Source organism: Microcaecilia unicolor, chromosome 4 (assembly GCF_901765095.1).
Source record: "Microcaecilia unicolor chromosome 4, aMicUni1.1, whole genome shotgun sequence".
NCBI classification, from domain to species: Eukaryota; Metazoa; Chordata; class Amphibia; order Gymnophiona; family Siphonopidae; genus Microcaecilia; species Microcaecilia unicolor.
Genome location: NC_044034.1, coordinates 74,718,705 through 74,741,141, shown reverse-complemented (window position 1 = coordinate 74,741,141; position 22,437 = coordinate 74,718,705). Strand labels below are relative to the sequence as shown.

Below are 22,437 nucleotides of genomic sequence, written 5' to 3'. Positions count from 1 at the left end.
TTACCAAGTGTTAGTGTTTGCCATGTAGGGTAAATGCATATATATACACTGCAGTTTAATAAACAGGTCCCTAAGTGTGGGTTTGTATACACAGTTCAGCAATGTTGAGTGTACTTTAGTATACTGGCTTGGTAGAATGCTATGAAGACAAATGTAAAAAGCTCTCAATACATGTGTAGGATGAAGGAGGAATGGGCAAGTCAACGTTTGATAAAGATGAATACAACAGAGACATCTGAAAAGCCTCATTTTGTATAGGGGTCTCTATGTAAAAAATGGGATGTTCAGGACATTCACATTTCACTCAGTATTTTACAAAAGGCTCTCTTGAATGTGAAGCCTTCTGTAAAACCCACATAAGGAGCAAAAGTGCACATGTAGAGACCTGAAGTATCCACTTTACAAACTAAGAAGAGCTGCGTCATGATTCTCCTCAGGAATTCTGTGGCAATTTTTCCATACCCGTGGGAATCCTGCAATCCCCATTCCCGTATAGCTCTCTACTTGGTAGCTGGTGACCTTGGGTAGCTTGACAATATGGGAATGAAAATTGGTTCAGCGTTAGAGATTCATGCACGGGTTCTACCAGTTGTGCTTGGTAAAGAAATGACTGTGGTTGCAGAAAAGGAAGACTGAAGCAATAGGTTATGGCTTTTTATAGTCATCTTCAGGAACTGACACATTCCACTGTCCAAAGAGAAAATGTATTTAGAGAATCAGGAAGACAGAATAGAAAGCAGTGCAAAGCCACTGACAAACCTCGTCACAGCGGTATTCTGGTCAATTCTAGCTTTGAGATCCTCATTTTGCTGCTGGAGAACTTGAATCTTTTCTTCCAATATTATATTTATTTCAGCCTGGCAATAAGAAAAGAGCTGTTAGATTTGCAACAAGACCAGCGACAGCAGGTGCTGGATACAGAGCTGCTACTGCAGTCTGACTGCGCAATGGTTTCCATAGTAAGGGTTAGCAATCTTTGGTGGCCATGCTGTACCAGGGCTATCCTGGCTATGGTTAGATTTTTTAGTAGTTTTCAATGTGGGCGCCTGTTAAGATGGGCTATTTTACCACTACCTCGTGCCATTTCAGCACAGGTTCCATTTTACGCAATGAGACCTAGTTACTAATAACCCGGGTTAACAGTAAAATAACATACCTTAATGATAGCCCACTTTGACAACTTCCTTCTTTTTTCGTGTGTATATGCAAGTATAAGCTTATAAAATGTCACATAAATCTACCTCCCCCCTCCCAGGGTAAAAGTATGCCTGGTGACAAGAATGCCCATTGCTTTTATGTGATATGAGTGTAGGCATATCCAGGGCAGATTTTGGGCAGAGTTGCAATTTATAAAATATTCACGTGTGGCTTCATTTTAGCCATGATTTATAATGTTTTATAATGATATATAGGCGCTTTTGTGTCAATATAAAATAGGCTTAAAATAGGTGCCAATTTGCCCTCTCAGTCTGGGTGACCTGTTATAAATTTACTCTCCATGTGTATGCATACGGTGTTTGCATGTCAAGTGGTGCTTAGATGGCAACTCTGGCTGTAAAAACTAGGCCGGTGCTGGTCTATGTCCCTGGCATACAGCAATCCAGTTTAGGATGGGCTGTAGAGAGCTTCAAAGGGAACTCCAGTAATCTGGAACATGAGGACAGTGCTGGGCAGACTTTTATGGTCTGTGTCCCACAAATGAAATGACAGATTCGGATAGGCTGGAATGAGCTTTGGAGGCAACTCCAGTAGTTGGAACATAAGGACAGAGCCAGGTGGACTTCTATGGTCTGTGTCCCAGAAACACCAAAGAAAGACCATGATATCCAGTGTACCTGAATGTAACTCACCTTGAGCAGCTACTGAAAAAGGTGTGAGCAAATCTAAATAAATAAATAAATGATCAAGTGTATAATCTCATGTTTATTGTTGATTTAATCTTGAATTGATAAAGAATATGACTGTTGGTCAGACTGGATGGACCGTTCAGGTCTTTATTTGCCGTCACTTACTATGTTACTATCAGGCTTATTTTCGAAAGAGAAGGGCGCCCATCTTGCAACACAAATCGGGAGATGGGCGTCCTTCTCTCAGGGACGCCCAAATTGGCATAATGGAAAGTCGATTTTGGGCGCCCTCAACTGCTTTCCGTCGTGGGGATGACCAAAGTTCACGGAGGCGTGTTGGCAGTGTAGCGAAGGCGGGACTGAGGCGTGCCTAACACATGGGCGTCTTCGACCCGTAATTGAAAAAAGAAGGGCGTCCCTGACGAGCACTTGGGCGACTTTACTTGGTCCATTTTATCTTGTGACCAAGCCTCAAAAGGTGCCACACTCAACCTGCTATTGAGCGGGAAAGAGCGGGGTATAAATGCCACAAACAAATTAAAAAAAAAATAAAAATAAACAGATGACCACCGGAGGGAATCGGGGATGACCTCCCCTTACTCCCCCAGTGGTCACCAAACCCCCTCCCACCCTAAAAAAAACTTTACATTTTTTTTTTGCCAGCCTCAAATGTCATACCCAACTCCATCACAGCAGTATGCAGGTCTCTGGAGCAGTTTTATTTATTTATTTTTTAATTTGTAAACTTTATTAATATATCATGGTAACAAAATCTGGAGACCAATGCTCCATGAGTAATTCAAAACATCAACAGTCAAGCAATGTCACATCAATTCCCCCCCCCCCCCATCATGAACTCCCCTCCTCCCCCCAGCCCCCCTCCCTCCCCCCTTCCCTATCCTTCCCAATCCGCATCTTATATCCAAGGCATATTTCTCTCTTATTCTCCTTCCCAAACCTCTGCTAAGTGTACCCATTCTTCAGCATTTGGGTTATAGTTGCCCCTGCGTCTATCCATCAGTTTTTTCCAATCCCATCAATAACTGAAGTTTCCCCTTCCAGTCTTTCCCCGTAGGACCCAACTTCTGCTTCCATTTCAATGCTATAGTTGTTTTTGCTGCTGCAAGGCCCATTCGTGTAATTCTGCTTTGCCATTTCTTCCCTCCCTTGTTTCCATAGCCTAATAAACACCATTTGGGTTCGCAAGAAAACTGGATTCCCACCTCTAGTGATATGTATCCCGTAACTACCTCCCAAAATCCCTGTATTTTCGGGCACTCCCACCATATATGAAAATATGTTCCTTTCCCCTTCTCGCACCTCCAACACTTATCCGAGGCATTAGGATACATAGCTTTTATTCGATCTGGGCTATAATACCAACGACTCAGAACCTTATAGGCATTTTCCTTGATTAGCACACATACTGAGGCCATTTTGACCTCCATGCAGATTTTCTGCCACTGGCCTTCATTTAATTCCATTTTAAGATCTTGTTCCCAAGCTTTCATATAGGAGAGCTTTACCATCCCATAGCCCCTAATGTATTCATAGAGCTTAGAAATTCCTTTCACACCCCCTCCTATTGCTCCCCATAAATTTTCAAACTTCTCACTTTCCAACCAATTACCCTTGATCCACTTTTCTTTACTCATGTAATTCTTTACTTGTAGATACGCGTACAGATCTGTCTCCTGAAGGTTGTATTCCTGTTGAAGCATTTCAAAACTCTTAAGGTTCCCATCTACTGTGAGTTCACGAAATCTAACCAACCCTTTGTCAAACCATGAGGTGAATATTTTATTCTCTCGCCCCCCAGGGAACCCCTGTTCTTGAGTTAACCAGGCATAAGTGGATCGGCTCTGTGACCCCCTCAAGTTCTTCTTAAGTTTACCCCATATTGTGAATAAGTGGGAGATAAAGGGATTCAGAGTTAAGGACCTATACCTACTATCTGGGACTGACCCCCATAGCAAAGCATCTAAACTTCCCTCCTGGACAAAAAATCTGCCCAAATCTTGTTACCGGACATAGATCCACCCTACTCCACACCCCAATTTGCCTGAGCTGTGCCGCCCAGTAGTACCAGATAATATTCGGCATGCCTCTTCCTCCTTGCTCTATTGTCTTCCACATTATTTTCCTTGACAATCGAGCTGGATGATCTCCCCATATAAACCTCCCCAACTCTGTTTGTATTTTCTGTAGCTCCCCCTTAGGGACAGCAATTGGGAGAGTCCGAAAGAGGAAAAGCAACCGCGGTAATATATTCATTTTTACCACCGCTATGTGGCCCCACCACGAGAGCCATCCCCTCTTCCATTTACTTAGGTCTCTTCTGATTGCTGCTATAAGTGGTGTATAATTCAACTGGTACAGTGTAGTCAGGTCACGTGGAATATGTATACCTAAGTAACCGACGCTTCTATCAGTCCAACGGAACACAGATCTCCTCATTTGTTCCACCTCCTGTTCTGTTAGTGTTATCCCCATAAGTTCTGATTTATCAAAATTTACTTTAAATCCGGACAATCTTCCAAAATATGTAATTCCCTGATAAGCACTGGCAGGGTCCCTCCCGGGGATCCTATGTAAAATAATAAATCATCTGCAAATAAAGCTAATTGGTGTTCCTGCCCCCCCCCCCCCACGAACCCCTTTTACTTCTTTAAGCGCTCGAATTCGTTGAGCCAAAGGTTCAATCGAGATGGCAAACAATAACGGGGATAAAGGGCACCCCTGTCTTGTACCCCTTTGAATGTTAAATCGGCCAGACCATCCCCCGTTTACCCTTATCCTTGCCACTGGGTGTTCATATAACCCTTTCACCCATCCTGCTCTGGAGCAGTTTTAGTGGGTGCAGTGCACTTCAGGCAGGCGGACCCAGCCCATCCCCCCCCCCACCTGTTACACTTGTGGTGGTAAATGTGAGCCCTTCAAAACCCACCACAAATCCACTGTACCCACATGTAGGTGCCCCCCTTCACCCCTTAGGGTTATGGTAGTGGTGTACAGTTGTGGGGAGTGGGTTTTTTTTTTGGGGGGGGGGTTGGGGGGCTCAGCACACAAGGTAAGGGAGCTATGCACCTGGGAGCAATTTCTGAAGTCCACTGCAGTGCCCCCTAAGGTGCCCGGTTGGTGTCCTGGCATATGAGGGGGACCAGTGCACTACAAATGCTGGCTCCTCCCACGACCAAATGGCTTGCATTTGGTCATTTCTGAGATAGGCGTCCTCGGTTTCCATTATCGCCGAAAACCGGGGATGACCATCTCTAAGGTCGACCTAAATGTTGAGATTTGGGTGTCCCTGACCATATTATCAAAACAAAAGATGGAAACCCATCTTGTTTCGATAATACGGATTTCCCCGCCCCTTCATGGAGCCGTTCTGCGAGGACGGCCCCAGGAAAACTTGGGCGCCATTCTCGATTATGCCCCTCCACGTGTGCTACTATGGAGCTCATTTTCGAAGGAGAAACACATCTAAAAGGTGGAAAAGAAGCATTTTATTTATTTATTGCATTTGTACCCCACATTATCCCACCTTTTTGCAGGCTCAATGTGGCTTACAGAGTGTTGTTATGATGCCGTCATTACATGATCTTAAATACAGTCGATAATAAGCTGAAGGTAGGTGATTTAGATGCAAGGTGCTAGGTAAGGTGTTGTGAGAGGTGTTTTTGATGCACCCCAGTAGTTTGAGGAATGATTTATTAAGGATGTCTTTAGTAGGCTTTGATGAAGAGATGTGTTTTCAAAGATTTGCGAAAGCTGGTTAGATTGTCCATATTCTTCTGGGCCATGGGTAATGCGTTCCAGATCTGTGTGCTTTTATATGCAAAAGTAGTAGCGTATGACTGTTTGTATTTAATTCCTTTACAGCTGGGGAAGTTCATATTGAGGAATTTGCGGGCCGATTTTTAGCGTTTCTGGGTGGTAGGTCCACTAGGTTTAACATTTAGAGTGGGGCGTCTGCGTGGATGATTTTGTGGATGGTTGTGCAGATCTTGAACTCGATTCGTTCCTTGAGTGGCAGCCAGTGTAGTTTCTCTCTTAGAGGTTTTGCCCTTTCGTATTTAGTTTTTCCAAAGATGAGTCTGGCTGCGGTGTTCTGAGCCGTTTGGAGTTTTTTAATGGTCTGTTCTTTACAGCCTGCGTACAAAGTGTTACAGTAGTCCAGATGACATTACTAATGACTGTACTAGGGTACGGAAGATGTTTCTTGGGAAAAAAGGTTTTATTCTCTTGAGTTTCCACATTGAGTAGAACATTTTTTTCGTTATATTCTTCACGTGGGTATCGAGTGTGAGGTATCGATCAATAGTGACTCCAAGAATTTTCAGATTTTGTGAGATAGGGAGTGTGCTGTATGGTGTGGTTATGGTAGGGTAGTTGTTTGTGTTGTATTGGGAAGTGAGAACTAGACATTGAGTTTTTTCTGCGTTCAGTTTTAACTGGAATGAGTCCGCCCATGAGTGCATGATTTGGAGGCTCTGGTTGATCTCATTGGTTATTTCGTTTAAGCTACTTTTGAACGGGATGTGGATCGTGACATCATCCGCATATATGTAGGGGTTAAAGTTCTGGTTGGCTAGAAGTTTGGCTAGTGGTAAAACATCAAAATCAATATTTTCAAAACCAATTTTTAGATGTTTTTTCTATGAAGTCCATCAGAAGTGCATTCAAAACACAAGGAAGGTTGTCAGTGGTGTATTAAGGGCGGGATTTGGGCATTCCTAAGACTTGGATGTTTTACAGCCATAATGGAACAAAACAACCCGTCCAGGACTAAAACTAAGCTGTTTTGAGCTAGATCTGATTTTTATAATAAGGCACAAAAGAGTGCCCTAAATGACCAGATGACCACTGGAGGGAATCAAGGGTGTCCCCCAATACCCCCCCAGTGGTCACTGACCCCCTCCCACTCCCCAAAAATGTGAATTAAAATATGACTTCCCAGCCTCTATGACAGACTCAGATGTTAGAGCCAGGTCTATTCAAGCAGCATGCAGGTCCCTGGAGTAGTGTAGTGGTCAGTGCAGTGCAATGCACCATGGCTTGGGGGACTCAGATCCCTATCTCCCTCTACCTGTCACATTTGTGATGGAAACTGTGAGCCCTCCAAAACGCTCCAGAAACCCCTTACATAGGTGGGCACCCACCCGGATACTGGAAACAGTTCCTCCATTCGTGAGCACTAGATCCAGCATCGATCCTTCCCTTGTGGGTTCCGTCACCATTTGTCTGAGCAAGGCACTTTGACAGGCATCCACAATCTCCCTACTTCTTTCTGATTCTGCAGACAGGATGTCCAATCCACATCAGACAAACTGAAATCTCCCAACAGTAGAACCTCTCCTTTCATACCAATCTTTTGAATATCTTCTATCAGATCCTTGTCTAGCTTCTCCATTTGTGCTGAAGGTCTGTAGACAACCCGTGTGGATACAGATTCCATCTTCTCTTTACAGGATGATCCATAAAGCTTCTTCCTTTCCCCAGGTTCCCCGCATTTCAGCCACTCTGATATTGTCTCTCACATACAGCGCCACTCCTTCACCTCTTTGACCCTCTCTATCCTTCCTAAAACGATTATAGCCCGGTATGGTCATATCCCACTCATGGGAATCATTGAACGTGTCTGTAATAGCAACAATATCCAAGTTTTCTTCAAACATCAGGGCTCGCAAGTCGTGAAACTTTTTACTTAGCATTTGTGCTCATTGCTTTCCATGTGCTTAGTGAGTTTAGGTGGTTTTCTATATTTAAATGACCTTTCCCTCTGTTTATTCTGACTTACTGAATTCTCTTGTTTCCTTTACCCTCCACCCTCTAGTTTAAATGTCTAGAAACATACCCTCTGAATTTGTCCCCAAGGATCCTTTTTCCTGTCAAAGAAACCAAAAATATATTGCATCTCACCCTGCTTTATCCTTTATGGGACCAATTCTATTTTATTTGTTATTACATTTGTACCCCGTGCTTTCCCACTCATGGCAGGCTCAATGTGGCTTACCATGAGTAAGTACTAATATATACACGTGTATGCCCACATATACAGGGTGAGCAAAAAACAGTAGCCCCCCTCCTAACGTTTTTTTGCCATTTTCTCAAAAATTGCTTTGAATTTCAACAAAATCTTTTACATACTTATTTAGACATCATACTTACATATTACTGTTAAACAACGTTTATCTTGTGTGAACTGAGAATTTGTGAAGACTTCCAGCACAGCGCTGGCAACAACTTTTTTTGCTGGCAGGGCTTCAGAATCCTCGCCAGCCATTTAACGGGAGTTGCACATTTGGAGGGGGCCTGAACACAAAGTGGGGGCCCAGGCCCTCTGTGGCTATGCCACTGGGTTAGAAGCAATTGATTAAAAGTTCCTATTGTTTTTTAAAGGGAGTTTGGTTTATTTTATTAATGAAAGGGAAAGGAGAAGAGGATGGGATTTCACGTTTCTGACACAAATTAAACGGGCGCTAGCAAGGTTTTCCTCGGAGTGTGTATGTTTGAGAGAGTGTATGTGAGAGTGACTGTGTGTGAAAGAGAAAGTGAATGTGCGAGTGTGTGTGTGTGTGAGAGAGAGAGAGAGACAGAGAGAGAGTCTGGGTGGGAGTGTGTCTGTGAGAGTGTGTGTGTGTGAGAATGAGAGTGTGTGCATATGCGTATGTGAGACACAGTGTGAGAGAAAGAGAGTGTTTCACACAGATACAGTGTGTGCGAGAGAGAGAGAGAGTGTGCGTGGGACACAGACTCTCTGTGAGACTGAGTGTATGAGACCAAGAGAGTGTGTGAGTGACTGTGTGACACATAGAGAGTGAATGTGATACAGTGTGAGAGACAGTGTGTGAGAGTGAGAGAGAGAGAGAGAGAGAGAGAGAGAAAGAAAGACATTGACTGTGAGAGAGAGAGAGAGAGAGAGTGTGTGTGACAGAGATACCGCCCCCCCTCTCTGGTGTCAGGCCCCCCTCCCTCCCTCTCTCTGGTAACATAGTAACATAGTAGGTGATGGCAGAAAAAGACTTTTACGGTCCATCCAGTCTGCCCAAAAAGATAAATTCATATGCGCTACTTTATATGTATACCTGACCTTGATTTGTATCTACCATTTTCAGGTCACAGACCGTAGAAGTCTGCCCAGTACTAGCCCCGCCTCCCAACCACCGTTGCTGCCACCCAGTCTCTGCTAAGCTTCTGAGGATCCACTCCTTCTGAACAGGATTCCTTTATGTTTATCCCATGCATTTTTGAATTCCGTTACTGTTTTCATCTCCACCACCTCCCGCGGGAGGGCATTCCAAGTATCTACCACTCTCTCCGTGAAAAAATACTTCCTGACATTTTTCTTGAGTCTGCCCCCCTTCAACCCCATTTCATGTCCTCTAGTTCTACCGCCTTCCTGTCTCCAGAACAGATTCGTTTGCGGATTAATACCTTTCAAATATTTGAACGTCTGTATCATATCACCCGTTTCTCCTTTCCTCCAGGGTATACATGTTCAGGTCAGCAAGTCGATAGACTAACAGTTGTGTATGAAGCATTCTGTCCTTTTTCAGTACAATTATCAAAAACTCTAGAGTAGATTGATGGCACACAAAATGCCATCTCTCAAGTTGAGTGGTAAAAATCTTAGCTGCATGAAGGTATTTAAACAATTCATCAATTAATGGTAGTGTGCATCTGTTGCAAGTTTGACTGCATTTAACTGCTTGAAATTGACATGGGAGAATCTCTTTTGGGCATGAAGAAAATGGGTGCAGCTACAGATAAGGTGGAGGGCCACATTAAGATATTCTTGTTGTATTTATAGTTCTAATTCCAATAAAGATTAAATCCTCTCAAAAGTAATTTCTGTGTCTGGCTGGAGATCTATCAGACAATCGTATGGTTTATAAGGTGGAAGGGCATGTACTGCTTCTTTACCAAATCATCACAGCATCATGAAGTGCCCCCTAGGGTGCCCGGTTGGTGTCCTGGCATGTCAGGGGGACCAGTGCACTACAAATGCTGGCTCCTCCCATGACCAAATGCCTTGGATTTCGCCGGGTTTGAGATGGCCGGCATTCTTTTCCATTATCGCTGAAAAATAAAAACCGGCGATCTCAAACCCGGCGAACTCTGGCATTTGGCCGGGCTAAACCGTATTATCGAAAAAGAAGATGGCCGGCCATCTTTTTCGAAAAGACGGTTCCGGCCAGCTGTTGCGCCGCCGCCAAAATAGATCGCCGGTGACCTATTTCGCCAGCAACGTTCGATTATGCCCCTCCACGTTATTCAAAGTTGTTAACCCCCCCCTCTCTCTGGTGCCTGAGCGTTACTGTGCAGGACGCTGAGCTCTGGCTGTGCTTCAAGGAACTGACCAATCCTATTTAATAGAATGCACCTTCAACATTCTGAAGCCGAGAAACCTCGTGTGGTTGGTCACTTCTGCTTGTGACAAACCCGGAAGTACGTGATGTCAATTTAGGAGATGGATACAGAGAGCAGGAATGCCTCAGCCATGCAGTCAGCTTCAGAATGTTGGAGGTGCATTTTATTATATAGGATAATCAAAGTGGTTTACATATTATATATGGGTAGTTGTTTTGTACCTGGGGCAATAGAGGGTTAAGTGATTTGCCTAGAGTTGCAAGAAGCTGCAGTGGGAATTGAACCCAGTTCCCCTATTCTTAGGCCACTGTACTAACCATTAGGCTACTCCTTTTATTGCTATAAGCTGATTTGAATGGAATTCAATATATACAATTTTAAATAAAGTAATTTGATTTTCTTATTAGAAGGTTAACTGTTAAATTCTTCTAGTACTTAGGTAATAAACAGAAACTAGGAACTCTTACTTATCACCCACTTCACAGTGCTGAAAACCTAGTAATCATAGGAAAGATGGACAGAAAAATGAAACTGTTCCTATGGTCTACTGGGATAATTTACCAGTTTCTCTAGATCCATAATCTTTTTTTCCTGTTGATGGATTTGTTGATTCTTCATCTCCAAAACGTGTTTTAAGCTGTTCATATCTTCCTCTAAGTGCTGGTAAGGAGCCAGTGCAAGCTAGAGGAAGCAAAATAAGCTCAAATTTATTTTAAAAAAGAAGTTTATCAATCGTGACCGTCTCTGGAACACATCAGTAAAGCCACAGATCCAAAATGTTGAGAATGGGCAATTTTCATGTCCTGGGTCCTAAACAGTCTGAAACAGTTACAGGTCTGAACTTCTGTAACTTTTTTTATTTTACCACATAAAAGGATGGGGTTTGGACTGTTCCACTGCAAATTGTTTGCTGTAAGAGAATTCATTAAAGCCTAATTTTTTTTGTTTCCGGTGACTTTAGTCATGTTTTCCCAGAAAATGAAATAAAATCGATAAACCAGGCAGGAAATTATCTTTGGCTTTTGTAAACTTGTTGGTTGTAAATATGGTACTTGCAAGAAAACAGAGAACATGTCTGTAAATGTTAAAGAGCCGTACTCTGACATTGCCACAGAGTGGAGGACATCTCCCATGAGGGCTGATACAGAGATCTATTTACTATGGGGGGGGGGGGGGGGGGGGGAGAGAAAGTAATCCACATTATTAGTGGTTAAGTCCCATGGGAGGTAGGGTAAACTGCGCACATTAATGTCTGCCACTCTTTAGAAAATAGACCCTACAGAGTTCCAGGATCCAGAATCTAATAAACCAGTGGTGTAGCTACAGGTAGGCCTGGGTGGGCACAGGCCCACACATTCATGGCTGAAGCCCACCCAGCAGCAGCACCACACTGCTCTCTCCCTTCTTTTCTCTGCGGCATCCCGGCATCTGTGCTTCTGTCTCTGAACCACATCCTTCCCTAGTGTACCATACAGGCATCTTCAGTGACTGCAGCAATTCATTCTCGCTGCTTGCGCCAGCCCTGCAGGCTTCCATCTTTCGTGTCCCGTCAGACAGAAAACAGGCAATGATGTCAGTGAGGGCGGGACACGGGCACGCGGCAGATGGAAGCATGCAGGGCCGGTGCAAACAGCGAGAATGAAACTCTGCAGGCGCCGAGGATGTCTGTATGGTACACCGGGAAAGGACTGGGTTCAGAGACAGAAACACAGATGCCAGGACACTGCAGAGAAGAGGAGGGGAGATGCGGGGTAGGTGAAAAACAATCTGTATTTTAAAAAATATCTCTGGGAAGATATTTGGGGGGGGGGGGGGGGGGTGGAAGGGCCCATCAGTCTAGCTATGCCTCTGTAATAAACATCCTGCGAGGACGTCCTCAGGAAAACTTGGGCGCCCCTTTCGATTATGCCCCTCCACGTTACATCTTTGCTTTACCCTTCGCTATCACTTATAATGTTCTATTACGTATTATGTTGACATTGTAAATAGTATACCATGCCATACTTGGTATAGTTCTTGAATTGCTCATGTTTGATCTTTTCTTACTGTACACCGCCTTGAGTGAATTCCTTCAAAAAGGCGGTAAATAAATCCTAATAAATAAAATAAACACACTGGACTCAAAGAAAACTACAGTCTCTAGTGGTTCTGTAAAGGGACTATGGACATATTTTGGTTGTGAAGAGTGTTAAGTGGACTGACCCATTTGCTTCTGTAGTGACCACAGTGGTACAGCTCGGGGGTGTTGGTTAGGGAGGCCCCAGGCAATTCTCACTACCTCTGCCCTTCTGCAGTGAGTGAAGAGGACTACACTGGAAAGACCCTGTGGTACTACTTTTGGTATTTTCTTATACACAGCTGCTCCTGAGAGATCCAGCAGAAGAGTGGAACATATAAGAGTAAACCTCTCACTTTAGGCCTGTCTTTCATGGGAAAAATGGACCTTGATCTCAATACCAAGTGTTAATAAAGACCTTCAGAGAAGTAGTGGGAAGTGTGTATCAGGCGCCTATCCATGGGGGACCCAGTCATACAGAAAGGTAAAGAGAAAGAGACAGGTGCCCTCTGGTCCTGTGATCCAGAGGAGAAAGGAGACAGGAATAACAAGGAGAGATGCAAATGTGTCAAGAAACAGGTTCACAAAGAGGCATATTTTCAAAGCACTTTGGGAGGCTAAGTTCCATAGGTTTCTATGGAACTTTGGGAGGCTAAGTGCTTTGAAAATAAGCCTTTAAAGGCTCCTTGGGAAATCCAGGAGTCCAGCACTGGTGCAAGAGAAGTGAGGGTATGTCAGGAAAAGAGCTCTAGCAAGGATCAGATATCCTTATTCAACTGTTAAATACATCTTATGCAAGCTGCAATTCAGATTATTACCTGAAGAAATTATCTCAATAAACACTTAAAAGGCAATTTTATAAGGTGCAGCTAACATTAAGGGCTAGATTCTATATATGGTACCAAAACAACTGGCACGGAAAAAAGCGCTATTCTATAAGCTGCGTTTACAGTTAGGCGTGGTTTATAGAATAGCACTTATGCCAGGAAAATACGCCTAACTTTAGATGCAGCCATTTGCACTAACACTGAAATGTATGACCCTATATTAGGTGCTTATCCCCATTATTCTATAACAATGCGCATAAATGTTAGGAACGCTCCCATTCCACCCATGACTCTCCCATTTCCATGCCCCCTTTTTCAAATCACTCATAAATTTTAGGCACAGATCCTGTGCCTCAATTTAAATGTATTAACTTAAATGAACATTAATTAGTACCAGGGGCATAGCCAGACTTCGGCGAGAGGGGGTCCAGAGCTTGAGGTGAGGGGGCACATTTTAGCCCCCCCACCCCCCGGTGATGCTGCCACCCCCTGCCATTTCTGACCCCCCCGCCGCCAACTTTGACCCCCCCCCCCCCCGCCGACGACCCTCTCAACCCCCCTCCTGTTGCCAACCCTCCCCCACTGTCGCCTACCTTTGCTGGCAGGGGACCCCAACCCCCGCCAGCCGAGGTCCTCTTCTTCCTTCGTTCTGTGCAGAACATCAGACTCAGAAACAGAACGAAGGAAGAAGAGGACCTCGGCTGGCGGGGGTTGGGGTCCCCCGCCAGCAAAGGTGGGCGACAGCGGGTTGATGGCGGGAGAGTGGGGTCGAGAGGGTTGTCAGCAGGGGGGTCCAGGGCCAAATTTACGGGGGCCCAGGCCCCCGTGGCCCCACGTAGCTACGCCCCTGATTAGTACCAATAACTGCTTGTTAAAAAGTCAACTACTGGTGCTAATAAGCTTGTTATTTTATTAAATTGCATACACAAATTGGGTGCATGCCCAAATTTGCATGCGCAATTTTTGGCGACTTTTAAAGAATTAGGGGGGTAAGTGGTAAGTTGTACACCAAGAAGCGTATTTTCAAAGCACTTAGACTTACAAAATTACATAGTAAGCTATGGAACTTTGTACAGGGCCACCGAGAGACGCAGCTGGGCTTGGGGCAGGCCATGCCACATGGGTAGCCCCCACACACACTTGGGCCACTGCCCCCTTACCTTCCTGTGTCTGCTCCTCACTTGGTCTGTCGTCTCCGCTCCTGTGTGCTGGAACCAGGGTAATCACGCTAACGCAATCATCCGGGTCCTGGCACACAGGTTGTAGGAGAAATACAGACCTGTAAGCAGACAGAAAGGAAAGAAGCTTCTGCTCCATCGAAACCTTGTCAGTGCCAGTCCCCCCTTTGGAGGCCAGGCCCGGGGAATTTTGCCCCCTCCTCCGCCCCCTTCGAAAATGAGCCCCCAAGTTTATAGGATAGCTGCACCTATGCATGTGCTTGGCACCATATATTGGTAGTTACGCTGTAATTGCTATTCTATAAAGTTGGCACATATGTTGCTTAGTGTGAAACCACAAGTGGTCGATATCTGTGGGCGGAGCATGGGTGTGTCATAGGTGTTCCGCCTTGCAACGTGCTCGATTATCATTTGTGTGCGCTGCGAGGTGCACAGAGGCGAGCCAACACACTCCAGCCATTGACCCAGCATAAAGAGCCATGCCTACAGTTCAGCACTCCAAATCAGCCCTAACGCTGCTACAGAATTGGTGCTACGCATGCCTCTTTGTGGCACCTTAATTTAGGCTCCACTTTATAAAAAATTGCCACTTTGGTTTGCAACACCAAATACTGTGTGCCCTGAAAGTAAATCCTTCCCTGGGTCGGAGGACCCAGAGCGACTTAGTCCAGGAACTGAGTGGTGTCCCCCAGTTTTAAGAAGTATACCTGTGGTTGGAGAATGGGGGGCAGTTGTGACACAATTTATTAGGCCACCTTAAGAACAATCCAACAATAGTATAATTAAATAGCTTTCAAAACCACACAGGTTCCTTGATCTGCAGTGAACAGCATAAACAAAGGTCCTGCTTAAGCCAGTTAGTTAAATACACATTCTCCTAGCAAGTCCCATTCAGGGAGGCTGTGCTGCAGGCAGACACACCAGGATCCCTCTCATACCTGTTACCATCCTCTGTAATTTCTGCCCCCATTATCCTTGACATCCAGTACCCTTCACCAGCTCTCTTTTGGTTTAAGTCTGCACTCCAGGACTAATAACTCTCTTCAGCAGTAAGTTACTTGCTCGGTTCACCTTCTCTGCCCTCAGTTCATTCTTCTTTTTCTGTTCGGTTACCCGGAGCTGGCTTTGTGCTGCCCTTGAAATGCTGTCCTCTCATGGTATGACACACACGCTCAGGTCAAAAGCGTAGTGCTGGCGCAAATATTCATACACAGAAATTCATTACCTCAAGTTGTTCATCTGTACTTTTTTTTAAAGCCTCTTCAAATCGATTTGCCCGGTCTCTCAGACACTGATTCTGGAATGTCAGGGTGTCCACCTGGTCCTACACATAATCACAACAACAAATCAATCAACAACTGTCTAGGATAAATATCCAGTCTACAATGTTCTGAAAACCTTCTTGATAATAAGCACTGTAGTTTTCACTTTCTGCATCTTGGCACAGAATGATAAAGAAAAACTGGGGGGGGGGGGGGGGGGGGGGAAGAAGGGGAGTTAGACCATGGATTGAAAGTGGCAATATTAAGAGCACCTTTGCTCATGATTGCACTCCTGAGGTTTATTTATTTATTTAGATTTAGCTCACACCTTTCTCAGTAGTAGATCAAGGTGAGTTACATGCAGGCACACTGGGTATTTTCCTGTCCCTGGAGGGTTCACAATCTAATGCCCAGATATCGAAAGCCCTGCACTCTAAAAATGGAGCTGGAACAGCGTGGGTCTTTACCGCCCCTATGATCATAGATAATAGCATGCAAATTTATGCGCATTACTATCTCTGATCATAGGGTAAAGTGCGGGGAGGACTGTACTTGAGCATGTGCTCAGGCACAATCCTCCCGCACTTGTTTGACAAGCCCGGGCTCTCAAAAGCTCATACCTGTCAAACACAGGGGCTGGTGGTCCGTGGGATCACCAGACCCCAAACAGCAAGGCCCTGGTGGCCTAGTGCCACCACCAAATCCCCACCCCATGCCACCAACACGGGGCTGGAGGTCCGGCAATTTGCAGTTCCCCTAAACCCCCATGCATCCCCCCCCAAAGCCCTGGTGGCCCAGTGGGCCGCAAAAAGACTCCCCCCAACCTGGTGGTCTAGCAGCCCTCTTCCCCGCCCCCCGTACCTTTGTTGGAGGAGGGAGGTAGCATACTCCCTCCTCTTCCTGCAGCACTGCCTCGAAAATCGCAGGGCCCAGCCTTGGGGTGGGGCTTCACTGCTGCTAAAAGAGGAGGGAGTGTACTACCTCTGTCCTCCAACAATGATACGGGGGTAGGGAAGAGGGCCGCTAGACCACCAGGTTGGGGACAGCTTGATTCGTGGCCCACCAGGGCTTTTTGGGGGGGGGACGCAAAGGGATTGGGGGGCAGGAGATCCAACGGATTTCCAGCCCCCCGTGAACGTGGGTCAGGGGGTTGGGGGGACTGCCCCTGTGTCGCTGGCTTAGGGTGGGAAGGTCAGGGTTCCTGCTGCTGCCAGCGGGGGGGGGGGGGGGGCTGCATTGGGAGGGAATGGGGGACCTGCTAATATGCAAATGTATGTGGACAGGGCTCACCATTCCACCCCAATGGTCTGCAAACCCTAACGCCAGCTCCAAGGTGGAGTAGGGTTTGCCGCAGACAGCGCGCCAATGTTTGGCGCAATCCTTGCTGATCATTGGGGAGGAATACATTTAGCACGCATTTGCATGCTACTTGCGCTAAGAGCCCTGTTTAGCATGCATTTGCATGCTAGTTGGAGTCAGAGCCGAGCGCTCAGGGGCTTTGATCATGGGGCGGTAGCAAATGCAGGAACTAGTATGGCGCTAATAGCCTCTAGCGCCTGCGTTTGCTTCTGATCATCGGCCCATAAGTTTGTACCTGAGGCAATAGAGGGTTAAGTGACCTGCCCAAGATCACAAGGAGCAGCAGTGGGATTTTAACTGGCCACCTCTGGATGTCAAGACCAGTGCTCTAACCACTAGGCCCCACTCCTCCTTCGTCTGTTTCCTCCTTTCAGATTATGGAATGATGTAATCTTTATTGACATAATAATGAATATTTTTTGCATTTCTAGCATCAGGCGGCACATACCGTAGCAGGACTTGCTTATCCACTCCTACTCTATCATTTTCAAGCACCTTTTCTGACTTTGTGCTCAAAGTTAGTTACCCTTATTCACTACCTAAACTCCTGTTATTCTATCTTATCTGTCTATGGGGCTCAGAAAATGGCATAACAGGCAGATGTACTTTTTTCTTGCAGAAAAACATCTAAAGAATATAATCAAGCCAAAAAAAAAAACTAAAACAAAACAATCATTCACGTCCGCTAGCGGCTTAACAGAAAACGTTCCCAGAGTAGGCGTTCTGTGGGAGTGACACGGGCGATGTTATGTGATGAATGTTTTCTGCCAGTAATGGATAGGAAAATGACTTCCAAAGGAGGGAAGAAAAACGTCCGGAATGAGACCTGCTTTAGAAACATGGATAAGGCCAAACCTGTCTTTAGACCCATTTGTGATTTTGCTGAATTGGAGGGTGGAGAGGTGGAAGTGATTGTGAGAAATACAGTATTGGAGAGTTGCTGAGTGCTTTGTTACCTTTGTCTGTTTGCCCCCGTCTGAACCTTTTGACCTTTACATTTCCTGACTTGTCTCACCTCTTTAAGTCCTTGCCCACACTCATCCCTTCCTCTGTATCTTGTCCCCTTCCCTCATCCAAACTCTCACTGTCCCCAAACCCACATGCAGTGCCACCGAGGGGGGGGGGGGGCAAAATTCTCCAGGCCTCCAAGGGGGGCCCGGCGCCAGGGTCTCTCTCTCTCTCCTGCTCCTGACGGGACCCAAGTGATTGCGTCCTGACAGGAGCAGGAAAGAGAAAACTCCGGTGCCGGGCCCCCCTTGGAGGCTGGGGAGGGGTCGGAGCTTCCTCCAGCGCTGCTCTTCTGCCCATTGCTGAGCAGCTGCTTTTCCTCTCAGACGCGCATGCTCGGTTTTGAAACCGAGCATGCCCTGAGAGAAAAAGCAGCCGCAGGGCCAGTCAGTCAGTGTTGGAGGAAGACGACATCGTCTGCTGGTGGTGGTGGGGGCAGCGATCAGCGACTTGGGGGGGTGCGGCCCTGCCCCCATGCTTTCCATTCTACATTTCTACTTACTTGTCTTCTGTCTCTCCTCGTTCCTCTGTTTGTCCACAACCAGTTTGTCACTATGTTCTGCTGCTTCTGTTTGTGTGAGGGCAGAGAGTGAGTGCATAGTGCTGCAGCTGTGTATGGCTGGATTGTTTGTTGGTGGTTGGAGAGTGTTTTGGGCAGCTGGTGTGTGTCTCATGACTGTGTGCTGATGTGGGAGCTGGTGCTGGGTCACACACGGTATAGTAGGTGTAGGTATGCAGTGGTATTTCTGGGTTCAGTGGGTTGAACCTGTGATGGTGGGACACCTGCACACCAATCATGGATGTGCTGAATGCTTTGGTGGCTCACACCTTGCTGGAGGTGGATGAGAGTTTGGAGGGGAGGCCCCAAAGGAAATATCTCTATTACATAGTCTTCAGGCTCTACACCCGCTTCCTGGATCTAACTGACCAGAAATGCCTGACTAGATTTCATTTTGACAGGGCTGCCATACAACACCTCTGTGACCAGCTACAACCCCTCCCCCAGCTCAGGACATGCAGGAAAAAGTCTGTGCCAGTCCACCAAAAGGTCACTGCCTCTCTCTCCTTTCTGGCCACTGGCACCTTCCAGTCAAGGCTAGCAGTCAATGCAGGCCTCACAGCCTGCCAACTGCCTTGCCCAGTTCCTTGATGCCTTTCTCACCCACACCTCTGAGTATATTACCTTCCCCACTACCACCCAGGCACTTCAGAACAACATGGCTCAGTTCTATGCCATAGACCACTTCCCCTCGGTCATAGGCATCATCGACTGCAGACACATCACACTCAGACCCCCCTCCCAGGGCACACAAGACCTATAGAAATAGAAAACCATTTCACACTATGAACATGCAGGTCATGTATGATGCCCAGGGGGTGACTGTGGATGTGTGTGCCTGCTACCCAGGCTCCACCCACGATGCCTACATCCTTCAGCATTGAGGAATCTACTGCATGTTTGACGAAGGGGAGATCACTGGAGGCTGGCTCCCCCTCCTAACCTTCAATGCACTCCCTCACTCTAGATGCTCCAACAACTCCCAACCATTTCCCCACCTCCATGAGGTCACCATACCAGCCAATACACAACCATGTGTGATTCTGCTTCCCCTCCACAGATGACAGAGGCCACCCCTTGTGAACCTGGCTCCCATAGTCCACCCAAAATGAGGCGTAAGAGTACCCACACCATCACAGAATGCACCTTTGGCCAATTCAAGAATGGATTCTGATGTCTGTACCATTCCGTAGGGGAGCTCCTCTACAGCCTTGTAAAGGTGGCCAAAATATTCATGGCCTGATGCATGCTGCACAACCTGGCTCTCCGAAGAAGACAGGCCCTTCCAAAGGAGGGCCAGCAACCACAGCAGCAGCCGCCAGACCCAGAGGATGAGGAGCCCCCCTCCTCTCCCCCCCTGCACACACAGCTGACTAGGGAGCACACCAGCTGAGGGTCCACACCAGATAAAGACTCCTTCAGATACATTTCCAGTAAAGGTAAATGTACAATTTATTTATTATTATTATTTATTACATTTGTACCCCACGCTTTCCCACTCAAAGAAGGCTCAATGCGGCTTACATAGTAATAGGGGTTACAGCGTGTTGCTAAAGAAAATATACGTGAAGTATATTACAATAATGAGAGAGAAGGGAGATGGGATACGGGATAAACATAGGGAATTTTGGTGGGAGGTGTAGTCTGGTTCATTGTTTTTGTCTCCTGGATATGTGTTAGGGAGATGGGTTCTTAGGGTTAGTATTTGGGTAGGGTTAGGGTTTATGCGCACAACTCTAACATCCCCCCTCCCCCAGCACATAACACACCACCTCCATCCCCTGCCACACCCCACACATCTCCACCAGAATACACCTCCCTCCTCCTCCCCCCCCCCCAAGCACACACCACCACAGAATGGCAATTAAGTGGCTTACAGCCTTCCCCTTAATCTGTTGCCAGATATTCTGGGATACCCTGCTACATGCTCTGCAGCAGCTGCATGCATTCTCTTTGGGCTCTGACCCCCTTCTGCAGCAGCTGTAGTCTCTGCTGCCAGTAGTCTGCAAGCTGCAAACTGTGCGCTAGCAGTTTGTTGGCTAGCCATGGCATCTGTTGCCTGTGGCAGTAGGGTCCTCTATGGGCTGGCTATGGATCCTCATCTGCCTCTACTGGGCCATCTGCAAATGCCATAGGGAGGAAGGGGGTTGCCCCACTAATTGCTCTTCATCCTCTGCAGGTGGCTCCTGGCTGATGCCCTCTAGGAGCTCTCCCTCTCCAAGGGCACCCTCCTGTAAGCCCTCAGCTGCCATCGATTCACCCTCCTCCTGATGTGGCTGCCCTGCCTGCTGGCTGCTGGTTCTAGGCTCTCCATCTGACTCCGTGTCCTTGCCTGCATAGGGAACGTAGAGGAAATGTGTCTGTTGCACTAGCTAATCTGGCAGTCTGTTGCAGCCTTCTTGAACAAACCCCTCCATGTACACTTCTAGAACACAGCTGATGAGGAACGGCATTGTCAGGCAACCCAAAGATGTATGCCTCTACATCCAACACTGCAGAAGCCAAGGGGTATGGTCTATATGAACCTCAGAGGCCAGGGTGCCACACAGCTAGGGGGTACAGAAGGAAGGATTGTGCAAGCGGTGTGAAGGGCACAGTGAGAGGAACACAGCGGTGTGGAAAGCAGAAATTGAGAAGAGCTGGTGACAGGCCTTTCTGCATGTACTCTGGTGTGCCTTCTTACCCCCTACTCCACCTACTTGAGAATCTGTAATACACATGGGAGCGGTATCAATGAGGCCCCTCTCACTGTCCCTGCTACAGGAAGAGAGGGTGGCACAGAGAGAACAGCCAACACAGCTTGGTTTGTCAAAACTTACCTGATTCCCCAGCCTGTGCTGAGGTGTCCTGGCTTCCCAGGCCACAGATGCCCTCCTGGGGTAGGAGCCTGTGCACCATGTACTCCACTGGGGTGAGGTTCAGTGTCTGCACCCAGCGGGTTAGTCCCAGCCTTGCACTTCACTAACATCGTCAGCTGCCTCTAATTTTCTTTTGATGTCCTCTATAGATCTATGCGCATGGTAGACCGCAATAAGCTTGTCGCCTATGGTGATCCATTTTTTTTCCTTGGTATTGTATTTGCATACATAAAGATTGGCATGGCGTGCTACGATTTCCTTTTTTTTAATTATTTACAGTAGATTTAACAAAATAATACAAGGAATATACTTGCTCAAAAATCAGGAAAGGAATGAACACAAAAACTAATAAAAAGTTACATCATTCACAGAAGAAAAAAAGGAGAGAAACCCCCCCCCCCCACCAATTATCAATTAGCTCTCCCTTCCCATGAGTCCCCAATACCTAGGACCCCAGAAAACTTGGGCGTGCTGCGATCTCCTTGACAAGGAGCTCATTCTCGCCCTTGCTGAAATTGCACTTCCTGTTTGGGCCTCTTTTTGGTGCCATCACAATAACGCGATATCGAGGGTTGAAAATCCCAAGATGTACATTTTTATAGGGCACTGGAGATGATTCAGCTGCGGTCACTTAGACGTTTGGGAGATGGACCCACACACAGAAATGTTTTGGGAAGAATGAAGTCTAAATCCTGTGATTTAGATGCATTTTCGATTCTACGTTTCCTTAATATTCCTAAAGAGGAGGTGGCTTCTCACCTGCCTGGAATCTTCCACTCCTGGGAAACTAACTCATTTGCTCTCCATTCTGTCTCTGCAGTATCAAGCAAATGAACCCTGAAAGCCATGAGCCAGCTGGAGTCCCCTTCTGTCACTGTCTCCAGGTAAGCAGAGACTTCTGATCCTACCTTTCCCCTTCTGCTAGAGAGCTGAGCTGAGACCTAATTTGCCTTATGTCTCTGCTAACAAAGGACGCTTTGCTTTTTGAAGGACCTAGCTGCTGAAGAAGAAACAGCACAGGAACTAATGTTCACCTTCTGTCTTGCCTCTGGGACAGAAGTAACCTTCTGAAGGAGTAAATCTTTACTCCCCCAGGCAGAATTCCAGGCA

At 46.5% G+C, this 22,437-nt stretch overlaps 1 protein-coding gene across 1 annotated transcript in view; it reads right to left on the bottom strand.

The window, feature by feature from the left end:
* Nucleotides 1-22,437, bottom strand: part of MTUS2 (microtubule associated scaffold protein 2) — a 494,757-nt gene that overhangs the window by 9,037 nt on the left and 463,283 nt on the right. The window contains exons 11-13 of the mRNA XM_030202400.1: nucleotides 15,507-15,605; nucleotides 10,782-10,901; nucleotides 760-857 (exon numbers count right to left, since the gene is read on the bottom strand). Of these exons, the coding sequence (XP_030058260.1) occupies nucleotides 760-857; nucleotides 10,782-10,901; nucleotides 15,507-15,605 (317 nt within the window). The remainder of the gene's footprint in view (nucleotides 1-759; nucleotides 858-10,781; nucleotides 10,902-15,506; nucleotides 15,606-22,437) is intronic.